This window comes from Solanum lycopersicum, chromosome 5 (genome assembly GCF_036512215.1).
Source record: "Solanum lycopersicum chromosome 5, SLM_r2.1".
Taxonomy (NCBI): Eukaryota; Viridiplantae; Streptophyta; class Magnoliopsida; order Solanales; family Solanaceae; genus Solanum; species Solanum lycopersicum.
In genome coordinates, this window is record NC_090804.1 from 6,484,899 (window position 1) to 6,503,931 (window position 19,033).

Consider the following 19,033-nt stretch of genomic DNA (forward strand, 5'->3'; position numbering starts at 1 on the left):
TCTTCGTCCCTCATTGTAACTCAATAAGAAGAAGACGAGTAGACGATATTACTAAATAAAAAAATACTATCTTTTCTTTTCATCCCTCAGTATAACTCAGTAAGGAGAAGATGAGTAGACGATATTAGCCTCCGCCTCTTCCACATAAATATACTCTATACTTACTATCCTTCTAATCAAATTGAAAAATACTATCTTTTCTCTTCATCCCTCACTTCAATTTTTTATTTATTGCGTAGAGAAGTCCCTAACGTATTAAAAATAGCACAAAAATATCTTTCTTTCCCTTATGGATCAAATCTACTATTAGTTTGGAGAAATGTGTGAGTATTCAAAAGCTAAAGGGCTTTCTAAGAAAAAAGAAATACTTGTATTTTTTTCTAAGTCCCTATTTTTTATGAAAAGTGAACTGTGACTACTCAATTTCTCTCCCTGCGAACAATTTCCGTTTCTCCTTAACAAAGCTCTGATCCGAGTCCACTCAGTTTTAGCTCGTCAGTGACTCAACGTATATCGCCGTCTCCGATCATACGTACGCCGTACGATTTCATTACTGGTATATTTATCCTACTTATACGTGTATCTACTTGATTGTGTTTGGTGGATCGATTTTTTTTTCAATTTCGTTTTAGTTTCTCAATGAACTTGATTCAATCGTTTGATTTGATTTATATTTACAGGTTGAATTTTGTTTGGGCGGATATTTTGAGGGAAGATGAGTGAAGTATTTGAGGGATATGAGAGGCAGTACTGTGAACTTTCTGTCAATTTGTCTCGGAAATGCAATTCTGCTGCTCTTTTGGCTGACGGAGGTAACTGATTCACTTGATTTTTTTTTTGAAAAACAATTATATAGCTTTTGTGGATCAATGCGGAAATGCGAATTATAGGATACACACCCAAGAGTGTGTCCTATTGCTCAATGACCAGGTTGAGAGTTCCTAGGTACTTGTGCCAGTGGGAAGTAACAGGTACCTATGTCCCAGACACCACTATTATAAAAATAATATATGGATTTTGGGGAATATGCAAACTAAGCTAATATACATGCCCAATTAGTTAGGATTAGGGCTTTCAGTTCTGGTACTCTTGCATCTCTCTTTGAAGACTGGTGAAAGAATTGCATGTCGATGCAGGGATAAGTGTGAGATTTAGAGAAGCGTTAGCAGTTTGGAAGAACTCCTAATTTGCTTTAAAAGACAAATTATTTTCCCGTATTGGTATTGAAATAAGCCCATATAGAGTGGAATAGTTATAGATGATTCATATATCCGACTCCAACTAGTCTGGGATTAAGAAGTAGAAGTAGTTCTTTGATTGATTAATTGGATTTACGTAAATTCCGAGTTTTTATCGATGTGAACTTATTGCTTCTAATGTTCTCTACTAAGTCTGGTTAGAGCCTTTTATGGTAGTGTACATACAAGTGTGAGATTTTAAGAGTCTTTAGGTTGCAGAACCCTTATATGCCTTAATAGACAAATTATTTTCCAGTACTGAAATAAAATGGATTTGAACAGAGTGGAATATATAATGATGATACATATAGCTGCCCTCAACTAGTGTGGGATGCGGATGTAGTTTTTGTTTATTGAGTTGTCTCTATACACATCAAGCAAGAAAGCAAACAATTCACCCTTTTTAGTGTACCTGTCCATGAAAGCATTCTTTTTTCTGGTGTTGCTACGTATTAGTTTTTTGCTGTAAAAAAGGTTTTCTTCCTAAATTCCCTGAAGTCACTTCAACTTCAAGATTGGGTTGGTATTCCAATAGGGAAGAGGTGTAAGCATGGCAAGTTATGAAGTCAGATCATACTAAATAAGAATTAAAACATTTAGGAAAGGAGAGAATTGAAGGAACAAATAAAAATAAGAATGAAAGACTTTTCAATTCTGATTTTTATGTTAGTGTGTATTTTTGCTAATTTGTTTATGTTATGCCTGATTTTCCTTTTCTGTGTTAAGGCTTTGATAAGTTGTTAATATCTTCTGTTACGCTTCTAATGGATTATGACTATAACTTCGCTACTGTAATGAGCAGAGCCGAAAAAGCAACAGATTTCCGAACTCAAAGTGGGATTGGATGATGCAGATGTGTTGGTAAGCCATTGACTTCTAAATTTATTCCTCGAAAAGATTTCTTTTTTCAGAACTGATGATAAGTGCTGGTCTATGCTTAGATACGGAAAATGGATCTCGAGGCAAGAAGTTTGCAACCGAGTTTAAAAGCAACATTACTTGCTAAACTGAGGGAATACAAATCAGACCTGAATAAGTTGAAGAAAGAAGTGAATAAACTGACCTTGACTAGTGCTAATCAAGCTGCCCATGATTTAGAGTCTGGAATGATGGATCCACATGCAGTATGTATACTAAAATTTTTCTTCTGCTCTGTTTTTTCTTCTTCTCCCTATATTTTTGTTTGAGGATTCCACTATGTCATACATGTTTTCATATAATTTGACTTTGGGGTTGTATTAGCATTTTCCATAGTAAAGTTGTGTGGTCTCAAGGTTATAAAAATTTCAATTGAATGATATGTTACCATCCATTGTACGCAAATTTCTGTGGGAGAAGCTAATTGTGGTCTTGCATATAATGTTCATGCTTGGTTGATGATATCAAAGTTTGTCAAATCAATTGAAGATCAGAATTTTCATGACTTATAAATCTGCTACTTATGTAAGAGGAACTGATTAGGTTCACTTACATTGCCATCTGTGATCTGTCCATTGGTTTTTCTTCATACTGTTAGTGGCCTTTGTTGGTCAAGCCCTAACATAAATTGATGAAACCCCACGGTGCCAAGCACAGAAAAGGTTCATTATATATTACCTGCTGACCACTTCAGTTCCTTCTCTCTCTTTCTTACGCGAGATAGTTGAAAGCAATGATGTTCAGCACAGCTAAAGGACAAGTCGGCTAATGTTTGGTTGGCTTTTCAAAAAATTGACCGTAGGCATAAAATACTATTGTAATCCAAATATGTGTGTAGTGGAATTCATCTTTACATTTCCTGGCTTTACCTGTAAAGAGCCATAATATGATTTTATAGGCTTCTGCAAGTCAAAGGGAACGCTTAGCAATGTCAACAGAGAGACTTGATCAGTCAAGTGACAGGATCAGGGAGAGCAGAAGGATTGCCCTAGAGACTGAAGACCTTGGTGTGTCAATTCTAGGGGATTTGCACCAACAGCGTGAAACACTGCTACATTCACATAATAAGGTACGAGTCCATTTGAGATTCTCTTTCTGGTTTCTAGTATCCATTGTATTTCCTCCCTGACCTCTATTTGAGTAATTTCAACTGTTCCGGTAAGTTTGGCTCCCTGAGCGGCTATGTTTATTATTTGTCTTTTATCTTTTTACAGCTTCACGGTGTGGATGATGCCATTGACAAGAGCAAGAAGATCTTGACTTCGATGTCTAGAAGAATTAGCCGAAACAAGTGGATTATGGGCTCTGTGATTGGAGCCCTTATCTTGGCAATAATTATTATTCTGTATTTCAAGCTTTTCCACCATTGAGTACCCATGTAATTCATTGGGAGTTTGGATGTAAATCTGGTTTGTTAATCATGTATTTGGCTTGTAAGCTATCACTTTCAGCTGCATTCTAGTGTATATCCTAAATGAAACCATGTGATACTTTTAAGGAAAAAAATAAGCACTTGATCGTCACAATAATGCTCCTATTCTCTCTCATCCCCTTTCTACCTAATATTTTGTTGAGTTGCCTGCTGCCTCTCTTAGTTGATTGTCAGTGTCATAATGTAACCATATAATCGGCTGGGCTGATGAAAGGTTGCACCGCTGAAGCAGCCTATGTTGTAATCATGCATGATCCTGAAAAGCATCGTTTCTCAAGCGTATTATGCAGGTAACCTAGATGATGCAAGCCCGTTGGCTTGAGTTTTGAAAACAACACAGGTCCAAAAAGGTGGCACCAAAAGGCCAAAGTGTGTTGCGTGAGGGAAATAGGAGATGAGAATAGGTCAAAACTTATACATTTGGTTTGTTTTTAATTCCGCAAGATATCCCTTTTTTCATTTTGTTTACAATGATTGAATTTTAGTATACGTTTACTTTCCAGATTTAAATTATTAGTTATTTGTTTCAATTTGTTTTTCCTACTTTTTTTTTTCTTTACTTGTAGCCAATTGACTAGCGAAAGTTAGGAAGTGTTGCTGCATACATACCACCCTTTTTTTCAAGATCTCATTTGTGAAATTATTACGGGTATATTGTAGTTATTTTCTTTTAATCAGTTTTAATTTTATTTATTTTCACAAAATTTCCAAAATGTAGAATCACAAAAATCTGAAAAAACAGAAAACTCCAAAGAAGATTCATAAAAACTCTCCAGCTGCCTGCCTACACATAACAAACAAACTCCTATTTTTCTTCTATTCCAAAAAAAACTACCTTCCCTATTTCCATTTTTTCTTCTTACACACTAGACAATTCTCTATTTCTCTCAAATGGATTCTCTATCATCAGTTTCTCCGTCAATCGTTCTTCCTTCCGGGAAGCTTATCCGTCACCACAATCACCGGCGGCGAATCGCCACTTTCTCATCTCAACCCAAGCTCAAAGGCTTTCCTCGATTCCGGATTTCAATTTTCAATGGAAGTAGTGGTAGAACGAGGTCTATCTCTGTTTGTTGCAAATTGAGTACTAACGGAGGAGATGAGGAGAAAGAAGAAGAAGAAGAGGAAAGTTTGAGGAGAGATGATGAAGTGGAAAGAGCGCTTCGTATGGATGGAACTATTCCAAAGACTCCAAACGAATTCGTAGAACAAGTGTCTTCTCGTGCCTATGACATGCGTAGACATCTTCAACAGAGTTTCGATAGCAGCAGCTATGATGGTGAATTTCATTTCTCTACTATAATCCAGTTTCTCTTACTTTTTTTTTTTCATTTTGTTTTACTTAACTATGCAGCTGCCAAAAATATTACTCTATCACAATAGCTATCAATTTTCTGATGTTCAATAAAGTTATAGATTTTATAATAAGTTTGCAAAAAGCTCAGCATATAAATTTTTAAAGAATTTAGTATCTGATAATTATAGGAATTTGGAGTATTATACTTAATAAGATTATTATATTAGTTAAACAATTTTTTTCATTGAAAAACTATATTCAGTAAACTTCTTTGCATAGAAATGATCTTTTCTGTTTGTAATTTTTCATTATGATGGACTTTTGATGAAGTAGTTTGCTCAAGTACATCAGAAAAGTTCGATCTTTTCCCTAACAATGTACTTGTAGGTCTGCTAGTACGAATATGTGCCAAAATGTTTAGTGATTTCAGGATGCCGTATTAATGCTAGAAATCTTTCATGCTGCATGCAAAACATATCATGTAGGTATTGGAGCAGACAAATTATAGAATAAAACAGAAGGTTATATTAGTAGCCAGGGTCCATATCATAACCAAAGAACATGAGCGGAAGAAGCTAGCTGTAGTGCCTGCAACTCTGCATTTTCAACATTTCTCTTTCGAAGTGTCAAAAAGTCATTACTTGTTGATCTTTTGCTGCAGTGCTGGAGGCTAATCCTTGGAGAGAAACACCTAAATCTGTATATGTGCTGACCCAGAGAGAGAACCAGTTGTGTACAATGAAGACTCGGAGAAACCGAAGGTGTGTTTATTTCTTTTAACTTAAGTGAGTATTCTAATTGTATTGGCTGAGATTCTTTTCCGCTTGCAGTGAGGTTGAAAGAGAGCTTGGGATGTTGTTCTCCAAAGGAGGAAAATGGAAAAATCGTGCAAAGCAGCCAGAAGCTGACACGAGATTTCAGATGCTTGTTGAGGATATCACAGAGGGAGTACTTGTAAGTATTTGTGTTGATTTCCTCTTTCAGTTTTCTATTTTATGACACACTTGAGTTTTCTTACATATTTCTGTAAGATCTGGGGCACGGAAGATCCTGAAGCATCTGTAACCCTTAAGAAAAAGCCTCAAGTTAGTACTGATACATACTTAAACCAAAGAAGAATTTTTGTACGCTTGAAGTGTTACTATGTGTAGATATATTACATCCTTAGAGTATGATATATCTGAGACTATGACCAAATATGAGCTTTATCTTAAAAAGTTTTTTGAAAAAATTTCTTGATCTGCACCAGTGTGTTCAAGAAATAGCATTGTAGACTAGAGCTTCAAATTAGTTGATTGTTAGGTGCTTAGACATCCTCCTACATATGCTGACCACTGACTGATGATTGAGACAGTTCTCTTTCTAAATTGTCCATATGCAATTCAAGATTCACATGGAAGATCAAAATTGCTAGAGAAAGAAACTGGGGAAGGAAAGAATAGGACTGAAAAGTTGTGTTCCATAAGAATATTTGTCTCATTACATGAGTTCTTGATATTTCACATGTATGGAAGTTGTAGACTCTAGTATGCCACATGAAATGATTCAAATAAGTTGTGGACGCCATAGTTTTACAGGTGAATTCAAGTATTCAACAACTGATCATTCTATTTAGAGAAATCAGTTTCTGTTCTTCAATTTATTGATGTGTGTATTTTTGTGATCTTATGAAAGGAAGAGTATATAGATAATGTTACAGCCATCTCAGAGCTAAAGCTTTATATGCTTGCAACTCTGATGAATAGAATGCAAAGATCAGCACTCCCTTCAACCTAAAGAAAAGGAATCAAAAAATAATTGTGCTTCTATATTTTACACTGCTTGTACAAAATTTTACTGAAGTTAAATTGCTGGCTTTATTTGAAACCTTTGGAAGAGATGGAATGGTGTTTACTTTGTCAAAGTTTTTGGTCTGGTGAGTGGTTATTGAATACGGAAAGTGGGCACTCCTGCCATTGGAATATGCATTTTGCTATGTAGACATGTTATTTCTTTTCACTTTCCCCAAGACTTATTCCATCCCAATGGAGGACTGCTCGTCCGTCGTTTATAGAATGCCTGGAATACCAAATTCACCTTTCCAAAAAGCAAATCACACCTTCGTTTTATATCAGAAACAGTGGCGGAGCCAGGATTCACTAATGGGGTTCAAAATATGAAGAAGTAAACACACGAAGAAGCCAAGGGGATTCAATATCTATTTGTATATACATAAAAAGCAATTCTAATCTTGTATATACAATATAATTTTCCACATAAGAGGGTTCAGATGAAGCCCTTGCTCCTAAGTGGCTCCGCCCTGATCAGAAAGTGTTCTTAGCATCTTCATCCAGAAATGCTAGAATTTTGGTTTTCCATCATCTTGCCAGCTCCAGTTTTTATTCTCCATTAACTTGACATTCCTGCTAAATCAGTTTTTTGGCAGATAGATTTTGTTAGCTTTCCTATTCTAGTTCTTCTTTTTTTAATGTTGGAAAGAACATTATTGCCCTTTTTAGTAACACTACTTTATAGATACATATTACAGGTAGACTGTGTGAAAGGAAATAATTGGCCAGAAGAGTGAGCGTGTTAATCGTTCATACTGTGATTTTCATTCATAGATAAAGTAGGTGGTTTACTGTTCTGAGTCTTTTGGCTAAGATCAAATGAAGTTATTAATTCGGAATTTCTTGTTCAACTGAAAACGAGATTAAGCGAAATTCTTCTGCAACCTAATATGTTAAACTGTATGAAGGTATTTGAGGATGAAAATGAGGCTGCAAAATACTGTGACTTGCTTCAAGGAGGTGGTCAAGGTTGTGAAGGTGTTGCCGAAATAGAAGCTTCATCAGTAAGAGAAAAGAAAAACTACAGAGCTACTTTCAGGCGTGAGTTAATTTTCTAGTCGTCGTCCTAATTGCAACTTGAATTTTCTGTAGGTATTTGATCTATGCCGGAAGATGAGGGCACTGGCAGTTCTATTTCGCCGGGGCAGAACACCTCCGTTGCCCGAAAGCCTCAAGCTAAACTTAAGGGCACGCAAGCGCTCACTTGAAGACCAAGAGAACGTTATGTAACGTTGCTATGTTTGAGCTGAGTACAGGTGATCGATCTCCTTTGTCTAGTATGCAAAAACATATTGGACACAGTAAATCAGTAATATAGTTCTTCTCTGTGCAGCTATTTTAGTCTGCGATAGATCTTACATGTATATAATAGTGCCACATAATTTTAATGATTAATGTGTATAAAAGGTTCTCAACTCAACTGTATCCCTACCCTAAACATAATCAACATACCCCGTGTAAAACCAGAAGTGGGTCTAGGGAGAGCGGTATGTACGCATATCTTACCCCTATCTTCAATAGATCATCGGCTCAAGTAAATCATATCAAAGCAACTAAGCGAAGGGTATATTAATAAAAGAAGTGATGAAAATACTGGAAACAAGAACTGTAGCAGAACAAATAATATGAAAATTGAAACAAAGGAAGTAACCAAGTATTAATACAATTGAAGAATATTTATAAGGAAAATTATACAGCTGTCTACCTACTACTTTGATGAGTCTATGATCCTCACCCTCCATATCACATTGTTTTATCTAGAGTCGTATTTTTTCGGTAAGGTGTAAGTTTGTCCTGTCTTGTCTAATTACCTCGCTTTGTTACTTTTTCTCAACCTACTTTTACTTCTCCTCGGGGCCACTTTGGTCAACCTATCACATCTCCTCATTATTCTCCTCTTCGCAAGCACGAACCATCTCACCGTCACTTTCTTCATCTTGTTCACTTCCACTTTGTCTAGAATTTCTTCTTACACATTCGTCTCAACATCTTTATTTTTTGCTATTTTCATTTCTTAACATGCTGACATAGATCTTAGCTACAATTTAGTAAAAGGTTGTTTTTTTTTTTAAAAAAAAGAAATAGATTACAGTCGTATTGTTTCAGATTGAGAGTTGATATTTTTTATTTCATATTATAAAATAATATTAAGTTCATATCCACTATTTGTTTGTTAGTAATTTTTAGGCATAATTTACAGTCAATATGAAAAGTAATAGATTGAAATGAATCCACTATATATCTGGAAAAATTGCATGCATCTACATATGATCCGGGCAAAAGAACATGGATGTGGTAGGTTGGTCAAAAATTGAATAATGAAGCTTATATCAAGCCCTACTATTATGGATTATGGTTGACTATATGAAAATTGTAGGATCACATATTTGCATATTTCTGAATATCTGGAGGGATCCTCATTTCAAGCAAATTGAACGTGTCTCTCTATAATCTATAATAAAAAAAATGGGAACACATCGCCAAAAAATAAAATAAAATGATTAGGGACCTTCTTCTGAGCTGCAGATTAAATAGTGAAACATATATATGTAGCCGTCAAAAGGATTGTCGGTAAGATGCTATATACCGTTGAAAATAATTAATTTAATCCACCAATATACCAAGATAGAAATAATTGACTTTTTTCATACAACTCAAAACAAAATATAATCTCTGACATTGGTTTCATTTCTCTTTAATTATTTGGAAAAAAAATGTATTAGTTAAATTGAATTTGAAAAATATATATTTTTGGTTCGATAAATAAAAAGTTAGACTAATTTCTATTTCACGTCAAATTTTATGTGCGAATTTAAATTGAGAAAGCAGATAAGGAATTTAAATCTAGAGTATCTCATTTTAATTAATAATTGTTAATTGATCAATTAACACAAGCATGACAGTTTTTCAAATTTGAATCTTATCTTTTTTGAAAAATGATTTTCCTATATAATAATTGATCAAGAAGTCATTAGCAAAGATGTTTGAAAAGTATCTAATTCTATTGACAAAGTAATAGAAGAATATCCATTAAATCACATTTTAACAAAATAAATAAATTCTTTTTTTCATATAAATATAGAGGAAGAGGAAAGACTCAAAACTAAACTGTGTACACACATTCAAAAGAAACGGAACACACGAGTCTAGTGATCGACGATCCAAATGAGTGCAAGTGAAGGGAGCTCCGGCTCATCGGCTGCCGCCGGCGCCGTCGAAATACCGGTGGTATCGACGGAAAAGAAGAAGGAAAAGTCAAGAGTGAGCAAGACTTCGCAAATACTCTGGCACGCTCATCATAACGATGCGACTGCCGTACGGAAGCTTCTAGAAGAAGATCGGACGCTTGTTCAAGCTAGAGATTACGATAATCGAACTCCACTCCACGTTGCAGCGTTACATGGCTGGATCGATGTTGCAAAGTGCTTGATTGACTATGGTGCCGATGTCAACGCTCAGGATCGTTGGAGAAACACGGTAAAAAATTTACATTTGCTTATTTCCAGTAAATCTTCATACAGTACAGGTTACGTGCGTAAGCTTGTTAGGTGTGTCTGTGTATGGAACTGATAACTGGTAGTAGCATGGTAATTTGCTTACCTTATCCTGATTTTGGAGCAAAATTGTGATAGCTTTTGATCTCTTAAACCTTACTGAAGTTACCTCTTGTCTTGTTATGAAATGAAAACTTTAGGCATCAGAAATTGGATTTTTAGTCTTCAGCTATTAAATGATGTCGTGTGATCCATCACGAGTCAAAAAGTGTGCGGGATGTTACCAGTGTGAAATTCATGTGGCATAGGTTGATTAACTGTTTGATACAAGAATTAACTGGATTTTAGATTATTGAAAATACGAGTTTGCATATTTTCGTCCATGTTTTTAATCTTTTCAATGTGCTTGTTGTGATATGACTTTCTATGCAATCATTGGTTCTTGAGTGAATTCACTGGTCTGCTGCTTTGATGTTAGTTTTCAATTGTTTGTGACAGCCTCTAGCCGATGCAGAAGGCGCTAAGAAATCTGGCATGATTGAATTGTTAAAGACGTATGGTGGGCTATCTTATGTGAGTTATATTCCTTTTTCTTTTTATATATCCAATATATCAAAACAGTCGTTTGCCATTTGCAAAAGCTTGTACTTATCAACATTTAATGCATCAACTTGTTCATAGTTAGAAAGATATATTAGCTAGCAGATTTATCAGGCTTCTAGCTCTGTTTCTGTACAGCCATCCAGGTCTTGATGAGCTAGCAAAGCTGTTTTTTAACTAATCAGTGAATGAAATGTCCCACATCGTAAATAAATGGAATTCTGGGCTCCTTATTAACTAGCTAGCATATTTATCAGGCTTCTAGATTGATGACATGATTAGGAGATCATTTACCTGAGTTGGGAAAAAATCTTTTACTTTTAGCAAATAACTGATTGGAGCTATCACCTTAATAGTGAGCCAAGAACTAATGATTGTTGGTACTATAACAAGAAAACAAGCTAACAGCTTTGGACGCAGGATGTTCAATTCACTCTTCCTAAGTCACTGAACAACTGTTTTACCTTATGTCATGTTGTGCCACTTCAAGATTTTTCTTTACATAATTATTGAGAATTACTTGATTTTCCTGAATATGTGAATGGTGTCTTTGATTTCTTAGGATTAGTCTTTAAGAGCCTTTAATGTTTTAATATGATATAGGGACAAAATGGAAGCCATTTTGAACCAAGGCCTGTTGCCCCACCTCTACCAAAGAAATGTGATTGGGAGATTGATCCTACTGAGCTGGACTTCTCAAATTCTGCAATCATTGGAAAGGTATGTTTTGCTATACTAGAAATGCTGCTATTTAGCTTGTTGGAGGTTAATTAAAGTCTGTTTAAGCTATCCTTTCTAGTATCTTTTCAAATGAATTGGCAACTGTAGTATACAAAGATAGGTACTCTTGTAGTTGTAACATTTTTTTGTGTTTTTTCATTAAAATCTTTCAATCTGTGTTGTATTAGTGCGTGACTGATAGTCTTCTGTGAAGAGGTTTCTCCCAAGTATAAGCTATTGAAGCGAATTTATGATGGTTAAGCTAACACTTGTTCTATGGTTATTGATAAATGAAAAATCTCAACTAATCTAGTTTCTTAAATTTTAAAATTTGTGGATAGTTGTAGAGGAGTTAATCTGTTTAGCACTGTGTTTAACATTTTATTTCATTCCAAAATAGAAAGTGTCTCATAATCAGGAAAGCTGCACAATTTTTGTGCTTGGAGCTGTCGTTCTTTGATTGGCGCTTCCGTTTGGTATTTTTATATTTTTTCTATAGTTTAAAGACTGTATGAGATAATTCTATTTCCTTTTTATGCGGTTACTATAATCCTAAACGTACTTACAAGATAGAAGAGGGACGGACAGTCTCTGGTAACTGGCTGTCCATTTTGCTTCAATCCATTAATCTTTTTAACTATTTAGTTTTGATACTGTTGTGCTCGATTAATTGCTTAATCTACTTTGCATTATTGATAAAAAAATTGCCAGTAAGGTTTGCGATTTTTGTATCTAATATGGAAGCTGATATTGATAGGGGTCTTTTGGTGAGATCTTAAAAGCTTGCTGGCGTGGAACACCCGTAGCTGTTAAACGCATCCTCCCAAACCTGTCAGATGATCGATTGGTGATGTAAGTTCTGTTGTGGGGTTAGCAGTACAATATCCTGTATATATAATTCTGACATCTTGTGCTGTCTGCTGCTGTTGTCAAGTTTCACAGTTTTTTTTTTGGGTGGGTGGGTGTGAAGGGAGAGATGGAGGACAGGAGCCTATCTTTAGTCTCCTCTGTTATATTTTGACTTTTAAAGTCTTCCACATCATTGACCAAAACTATAACAAGAAGCTGCTTTTGCAAGCATGTCACATCCTCTAATTATCAATAAATCATATTCGATTTGTTAAGAATCTTTTCTGCTAATATTGTAAGAGGTCCTGGAAATTAAGTGGATTAAGAAGCTTCACATATCACCCAAGGCTGTCAGCATTCTCAATTCACAATTGTCTCTTTAAGCTTGATGCACATTTATAGAATTATAAAAGTAGGCTATTAGTTAAACCTTGCTGCAGTAATTAATTTTTTATATTTTAATATGATACTGATTCTGCCTGATTTAATTCTTCTCATGCAGTCAGGATTTCAGGCATGAGGTAAATTTGCTGGTGAAGCTCCGTCATCCAAATATAGTGCAATTTCTTGGAGCTGTTACTGAGAAAAAACCCTTAATGTTAATAACTGAATACTTGCGAGGGGTATGTGGTTTTGTTTACTCTCTATATGTTGATTGAAAAATGAATTGTTTCTCTTTATCTTGTGATGTACCTGTGCTGATTTGGTGCATATATTTGTTGTAGGGCGATCTGCATCAGCACCTCAAGGAAAAAGGTGCTCTTACTCCATCTACAGCAGTCAATTTTGCTATGGATATAGCAAGGTAGTATGAATAATTGTTAGCTTTTCAAACTTCATTTGCTTGAAAAAACTCAAAATTCTCTTGATTTCCGCTGATTCTTGAAACTCTTGTAAGCTGTGTTTTGAGTTGCATATTTACACCGACTGATGTTGGTAAGCATCATTGATGGACTAAATGTGCTCGAGTCTGTTGCTGTTTACTTTCTGTCCAAAACTCATCTTATTCACAGTAGCTGGTCTGTTGAATTAGCTCTAGAAAAAATATAAAATATGTGCATCCAGAAGATAGTCTGCATAACGCGAACAAGTTACTATAACTCTCTGTAGATCTTTCTTATACGTGGCATAGTTTCTGTCATTTTTTCCTCAGCATACCATTTTATGAGATACTGTAGTTATCTGGCAATTTACTCAACATCCCAGTGCCTAGTTTTATTTTAGTTTTAAATTGCATTGCATAGTTACTTATGCAATGTTTGATGTTGTTGTGGGCAGAGGCATGACTTATCTTCACAATGAGCCAAATGTTATAATCCACAGAGATCTAAAGCCCAGGTCTGTTTTTCTCTCTTCATGGCTCTGCTATTGTTATGATTAGGAGCCCGTTTGGATTGATTTAAAAAAGTAGCTTTTAAGTAAAAAAGAAAAAGTAGGGGGAGACCTACTTTTTGGTTTCTGACTTATTTTAAGTCAATTTTTCCCTTGCCAAACACTTCGTAAGTTATTTTAAGACATTTTTGACTTATTTAAGTAATTTTTTATATTTGTCAAACAGTTCGACTTAAAAGTAGGTTTGACCGACTTTTTAAGCCAATCCAAACGGGCTCCAAATTAACTTTAGTGCTGAATGTGTCAATGTTTCTAGGAATGTTCTTCTTGTCAATTCCAATGCAGACCATTTGAAAGTTGGAGATTTCGGATTAAGCAAACTAATCAGGGTTCAGAACTCCCATGATGTTTATAAGATGACTGGGGAGACAGGGAGCTGTAAGTGACAATGCCATAATCCTCCCTCAATTAATTAACTTATTCTTTCAAATGTAATTAATAGTTTGTGATATCTTTTTCTGTAATAAAAAATAGACCGCTATATGGCACCTGAAGTATTCAAGCACCGGAAGTATGACAAGAAGGTTGATGTTTTCTCTTTCGCCATGATCTTATATGAGGTAATTCTGGCTTCTAGGCTCTGCCTGTTAGGATTGGGAATAACATGATATGAAACAAATAATGCGTCAATGAATTTTCTATTGGTGCAGATGCTAGAGGGTGATCCACCATTATCCCACTATGAACCATATGAAGCAGCCAAGTATGTGGCAGAAGGACACAGGCCTATGTTCAGGGCAAAAGGTTTTACCCCAGAATTGAAAGAGTAAGTCCAAACTGGATCTTGATGCTCCCTTTTTTTCAAGCATCATACAATATCTTTAGCTATTGATGGTGTGGGTTTTCAACATGGACAAATGTGGCACAGTTAGAAGATGAGCTATAAAAGCATTTTTAGGTATTATAGCTTGGAAAAGATTCAGGTAGGGGTATCTGGGATTTCCAAAAGTGAGATTACTTGCTGTGAAGGTCCTCTTTCAGTGAGCGGTAGCCTGCAGGCATCCTAGTTGCAGAAAAAATTGAAACATGATATGTGCTTTTTTTTCTTCCTCTTGCGACTTTAGGTTTTATATATGCACTGCAAAGTTTATTTCTTGTCTATTTGCCAATGCAAAAAGATGGTGGGCAGCGTTTTGTTCATGCTTTGCTAAAGACAATCAATTTTTTTGCAGGTTGGTAGAGGAATGTTGGGCACCAGATATGAACAAGAGGCCCTCATTTTTGGATATTCTAAAAAGACTTGAAAAAATTAAAGAAGCTCTACCCTCAGAGCATCATTGGCACCTTTTCACTTCATGACATCAGACTCCCGAGATATTTCGTTGAATTCTCCCATCAAACGCGCTTTTGAATTGATATGTTCGTAGGATTGTGCATAGGATCAACTGGCTAAGGTCTGCAAAAACTGTTGCTGTACCAATTCTTTATGCCCCCATTCAACATTCCTGCTATGCTTGTTGTAGATTTGATCAAGATTTTTCCACAAAATATCAAGTAGAACTGTGTGTCTGAGAGATTTGTAACAAGATTTTTACTAGCTTCGCTCCCTATTACATTTGCTTCTTTTTAAAATGTGATTCCGAGTGGTATTGAAGTGGCAATTGTATTTTTAGTCTATTATTCGTTTGTTTTATGATAAATGCAATTTTTGCTTTATTTTTATTTAGGCTTAAGCCATCGGCACTCGACAGTCCCTTAAAGTTGTCCACATAATTCACCAACACCTCAACTAAGACTAGTTATCTATTCAAATATTGTTATATTAGGCATTTTTTTTATAATCAACATAAATATACAGTTGTGTAACATTGCAAAACGGTTAATTAAAAAATAACATATGGCATTGGGCTCCAAAAATTATGAAAAAAATTAATTTTGTTTAACGTTATTTCAAACACAGTTTATATCTAATGTTTTTTTTTTTTAAAAAAAGAAAAGAAAATGTCAACCTATTCTACTCCACCCCTACCCAACTCCTTTTATATTCATCTTCTTTCCAAAACACATTCTTTCTCAAATCACAGAACCTCCCTTTCATCTTTTATCTTCTTCCCAAAACAGACTATTTCTCAAATCACAAAACCAATGCTATGAGCTTTTTGCAAAGAAGGTATCGACAACAACTGATTTTATTATGGGACAACTCATAATGTTCATATCGATCTGTTATGCGCCTCTGGAGCTTGCATTGGATGGACCTCATACAATAATTGTCCTAGCTCCACCATATCTTTTGTTTCATTTCTTCTAGAACAATCACAAACACTTTTTTAATTATGGATCTACTACCAGAAATTCAATGCGTAATCTCAGCATTCAATGTATATTCTTGGATAATCTCATTTTTTAATTATTCAATCACTAGTGTACTTAGCCGCGCTTCGCGCGGTTATGAAAAAGATTAAAATAAAATTACATATTAATATCAATTATTACTTTAATAAAAAGAATTTTTTTTAATCATATAATTTTATAGAAGAGAAACTATGAAAAATATTTATATTAAATATGAAATTTATTAAGAAATCAATATATGTGAACTTCGAAAAGTTAAATATTAAAATAAATTTTATAGAGAAAAAGGGAAGGTAATAAGAATTGGGTGATATTAGAACTACTTAAATGTAAACTTGTGATCATTTTTTTCTTTTTTATTTGAGATTTTGTTAGTATAATTTATATATATTTATGTAAACTTTACATCTAATCGTTCTTTTATGCTTATTTGTAATTTTATAAATTATATTCTTAGTATAATTTTTCGGCAATGTATAACTCAGATTACTATTAATAGTCAGTATTCATGACTACATAGTTAACCAACACTATTATAAATCATTATCCACAATTACTATTACTTGTCCTCGTCATGACCCAATCATCACATGTTTTAATTATTTTTATTGTACAATATTAGATTAATTTAATATTTGTATTAATGACTTTTTAATAATTAAATTTTAAATAAAAGAAAAGTTTAAAAATCTTAATTAGTTAAATTACATACTTATTATTATTATTATTATTATTATTATTATTATTATTATTAATGTTGTTATTATTATTATCATCATCATCATCATCATTATACTTAGGTTTAGATATGTAATTATTTTTGGGACAACTTATATTGGAAAAAAATATAATATTTAAAAATAACATAATAAAAAAAATGACACATACACAATTCCTATTTCTTTTAATTTTATTTGGCTTAAACACAAAATATTAAAAAATATTTTTCACATTTTAAATAAATATTACATTTAACATAATAAATTCCTAAGAATAAAAAGTCATAGTAATTAAGAGGTAATATGACTTTGAACTTTTGTAACATAATAAGAGTAATATTTGTACATTATTACACTAATAAAGAACATTAATTATAGAAAATGAAAAATAAACAAATTAGAGTTATTGAGACAAATATTTTATTATAAGTAAATAGATAGGTAGGAAGGCAACTAAATTTTTAAAATTATAAATTAATCTTAATTTTGAAGTAACTTTAGAACTCCCGAAAAATAACAAACATGAAAATATAAAGACTTATTAATAAACAACTTGAAATATTCTAAGAAAACCAACAAAAATGAAAAATTTAAGAATTGTAATTTTACATATTAATAAATAATTTATTTTTGATAAAACCATGTGTATTTTAAAAATAATAAATTAACTTTACATTTTTATGATTTATCATTTTTGTTAATAAAATTGTTTCACCGGATTATGAAAGTATATGTTCACATATTTTTTTAAGTAGCATATCGTTTTCTACTTCTATGTTTTAAAATATTATAAGTCACAAACACAATAAACTAATATCATCAATAAAAAAAGTGAGAGATGAATTTACCTAAACAAATCATATAGAAGTCTAAGGAGAATAAATTAGATGTTTTTTTTAAAAAAACTCAGATTTCTATCTTCATGAACATAAACAAATAATATTAATATATGATTCAACAAAGAAAGACTTGTATTTATATTAGACATATCAAATTATTTTTTCTTGTAAACTCAAATTATGCAAGAATGTCTAACCATTTTCATTATAGATATATCTTCTTTAATCGGCAAATCTGATTAAATAAGTTAAAAAATTATGTACCAAAATAATTAAAAAAAAGAGATAAAGAATAAGGAGAAAATTACATTTAAACACATATAATCATTTTTGACAAAACATAAATAATTCAAAAAGAAATAATATAATAGAAACATTACTTCTTAAGGACCTAAAAAAATAAAGAATAATCACTATATAGCTCAAAATCCATTAATCTCCATCTCTTAATGTTTTAATTTCATCCTATATATAAGAGTCAAGAAAAATAATAACAAATAAATTATTAGTCCTAAAATGAATCTCAAAGTTAACAAATTAAAATATTACATCTCATAAAGGATAAGAAAAAATTACATTTAATCATAAATTCTGCTACATAATCATTTTGGACAAATAATCAATATATATAACTCAAAATCCATTAATCTTCATTGCTTGATGTTATTATTTCATCCTATATACAAGAGTCAAGAAAAATAATAACAAACACATTATTAGTCATAAAATAAATCTCAAAGATAACAAAACAAAATAATTTATCTAGAAGAAATAAAAATATGATGACATATTAGCCTTACTTACTAATTAAAAGTAATATATGAAATAATATTTAAAAAAATAATGCACCTCAAAGCTTACAAATATTGTAACATTCCTTCCACTAATTCTCTACCCAAAGATGTGTCACGACCCAAATCGGGCCGCGACTGGCACCCACACTTATCCTCCTATATGAGCGAACCAACCAATCTAAACCCCATCATTTCAAACATAATGAACTAAATACATTGCGGAAGACTTAAAAACTTATTAACAAAATAAATCAAATAACTTCTAAAACTCAAACATTTATTATCATCCCCAAAATCTTGAAGTCATCATCACAAGAACATCTATCCTCAAATTACTAATCTAAGAGTATCTAAGAAGCTAAAATACATAAAAAGCTAGTCCATGCCGGAACTTCAAGGCATCAAGACATGAAGAGGAAGATCCAGTCCAAGCTAGAAGCATTAGCTCACCCTGAAATCCGGAGTAATGAAGACTGGCTAGAGTTGCGGTTGAGTTGAAGACGACGGCACGTTTGCTGCACTCCACAGATAACAAGGAAAGAAATATAAAAGTAGGGGTCAGTACAAAACACGGGTACTGAGTAGATATCATCGGCCAACTCAAAATAGAAAACAGT

General features: G+C 33.3%; 3 protein-coding genes across 3 annotated transcripts; all 3 read left to right on the plus strand.

The window, feature by feature from the left end:
- Window positions 1–44: 44 nt before the first annotated feature.
- On the plus strand, window positions 45–3,685 carry LOC104647326 (vesicle transport v-SNARE 12). The gene is made up of 6 exons (XM_010322613.4): window positions 45–556; window positions 681–812; window positions 2,041–2,099; window positions 2,180–2,362; window positions 3,055–3,225; window positions 3,371–3,685. The coding sequence occupies exons 2-6, from the start codon at window positions 716–718 to the stop codon at window positions 3,524–3,526; spliced, it is 666 nt and encodes a 221-aa protein (XP_010320915.1). The 5' UTR covers window positions 45–556; window positions 681–715; the 3' UTR covers window positions 3,527–3,685.
- Window positions 3,686–3,757: 72 nt separating this feature from the next.
- LOC104644345 (uncharacterized) lies at window positions 3,758–8,134 on the plus strand. Its single transcript, XM_010322615.4, has 5 exons — window positions 3,758–4,867; window positions 5,547–5,646; window positions 5,716–5,839; window positions 7,623–7,718; window positions 7,807–8,134. The coding sequence occupies exons 1-5, from the start codon at window positions 4,480–4,482 to the stop codon at window positions 7,942–7,944; spliced, it is 846 nt and encodes a 281-aa protein (XP_010320917.2). The 5' UTR covers window positions 3,758–4,479; the 3' UTR covers window positions 7,945–8,134.
- A 137-nt stretch (window positions 8,135–8,271) lies between these two features.
- LOC101259335 (serine/threonine-protein kinase VIK) lies at window positions 8,272–15,425 on the plus strand. Its single transcript, XM_004239057.5, has 11 exons — window positions 8,272–10,191; window positions 10,707–10,781; window positions 11,412–11,528; window positions 12,286–12,380; window positions 12,880–13,000; window positions 13,103–13,182; window positions 13,656–13,715; window positions 14,026–14,147; window positions 14,244–14,329; window positions 14,420–14,535; window positions 14,942–15,425. Exons 1-11 carry the CDS (start codon window positions 9,880–9,882, stop codon window positions 15,066–15,068), a joined length of 1,311 nt encoding a protein of 436 aa, XP_004239105.1. The 5' UTR covers window positions 8,272–9,879; the 3' UTR covers window positions 15,069–15,425.
- The last annotated feature ends 3,608 nt before the right edge of the window (window positions 15,426–19,033 follow it).

What these genes read in the sequence shown, in the direction of transcription:
- LOC104647326 (XM_010322613.4), top strand. Translation starts at nt 716, where the DNA reads ATGAGTGAAGTATTTGAGGGATATGAGAGGCAGTACTGTGAACTTTCT. An exon ending in TGCTCTTTTGGCTGACGGAG is followed by an intron (nt 813 to 2,040) that starts GTAACTGATTCA and finishes TGTAATGAGCAG; the next exon opens with AGCCGAAAAAGCAACAGATT. An exon ending in TGGATGATGCAGATGTGTTG is followed by an intron (nt 2,100 to 2,179) that starts GTAAGCCATTGA and finishes GTCTATGCTTAG; the next exon opens with ATACGGAAAATGGATCTCGA.
- LOC104644345 (XM_010322615.4), top strand. Translation starts at nt 4,480, where the DNA reads ATGGATTCTCTATCATCAGTTTCTCCGTCAATCGTTCTTCCTTCCGGG. An exon ending in CGATAGCAGCAGCTATGATG is followed by an intron (nt 4,868 to 5,546) that starts GTGAATTTCATT and finishes CTTTTGCTGCAG; the next exon opens with TGCTGGAGGCTAATCCTTGG. An exon ending in CCGAAATAGAAGCTTCATCA is followed by an intron (nt 7,719 to 7,806) that starts GTAAGAGAAAAG and finishes AATTTTCTGTAG; the next exon opens with GTATTTGATCTATGCCGGAA.
- LOC101259335 (XM_004239057.5), top strand. Translation starts at nt 9,880, where the DNA reads ATGAGTGCAAGTGAAGGGAGCTCCGGCTCATCGGCTGCCGCCGGCGCC. An exon ending in AGGATCGTTGGAGAAACACG is followed by an intron (nt 10,192 to 10,706) that starts GTAAAAAATTTA and finishes TGTTTGTGACAG; the next exon opens with CCTCTAGCCGATGCAGAAGG. An exon ending in GACTGGGGAGACAGGGAGCT is followed by an intron (nt 14,148 to 14,243) that starts GTAAGTGACAAT and finishes AATAAAAAATAG; the next exon opens with ACCGCTATATGGCACCTGAA.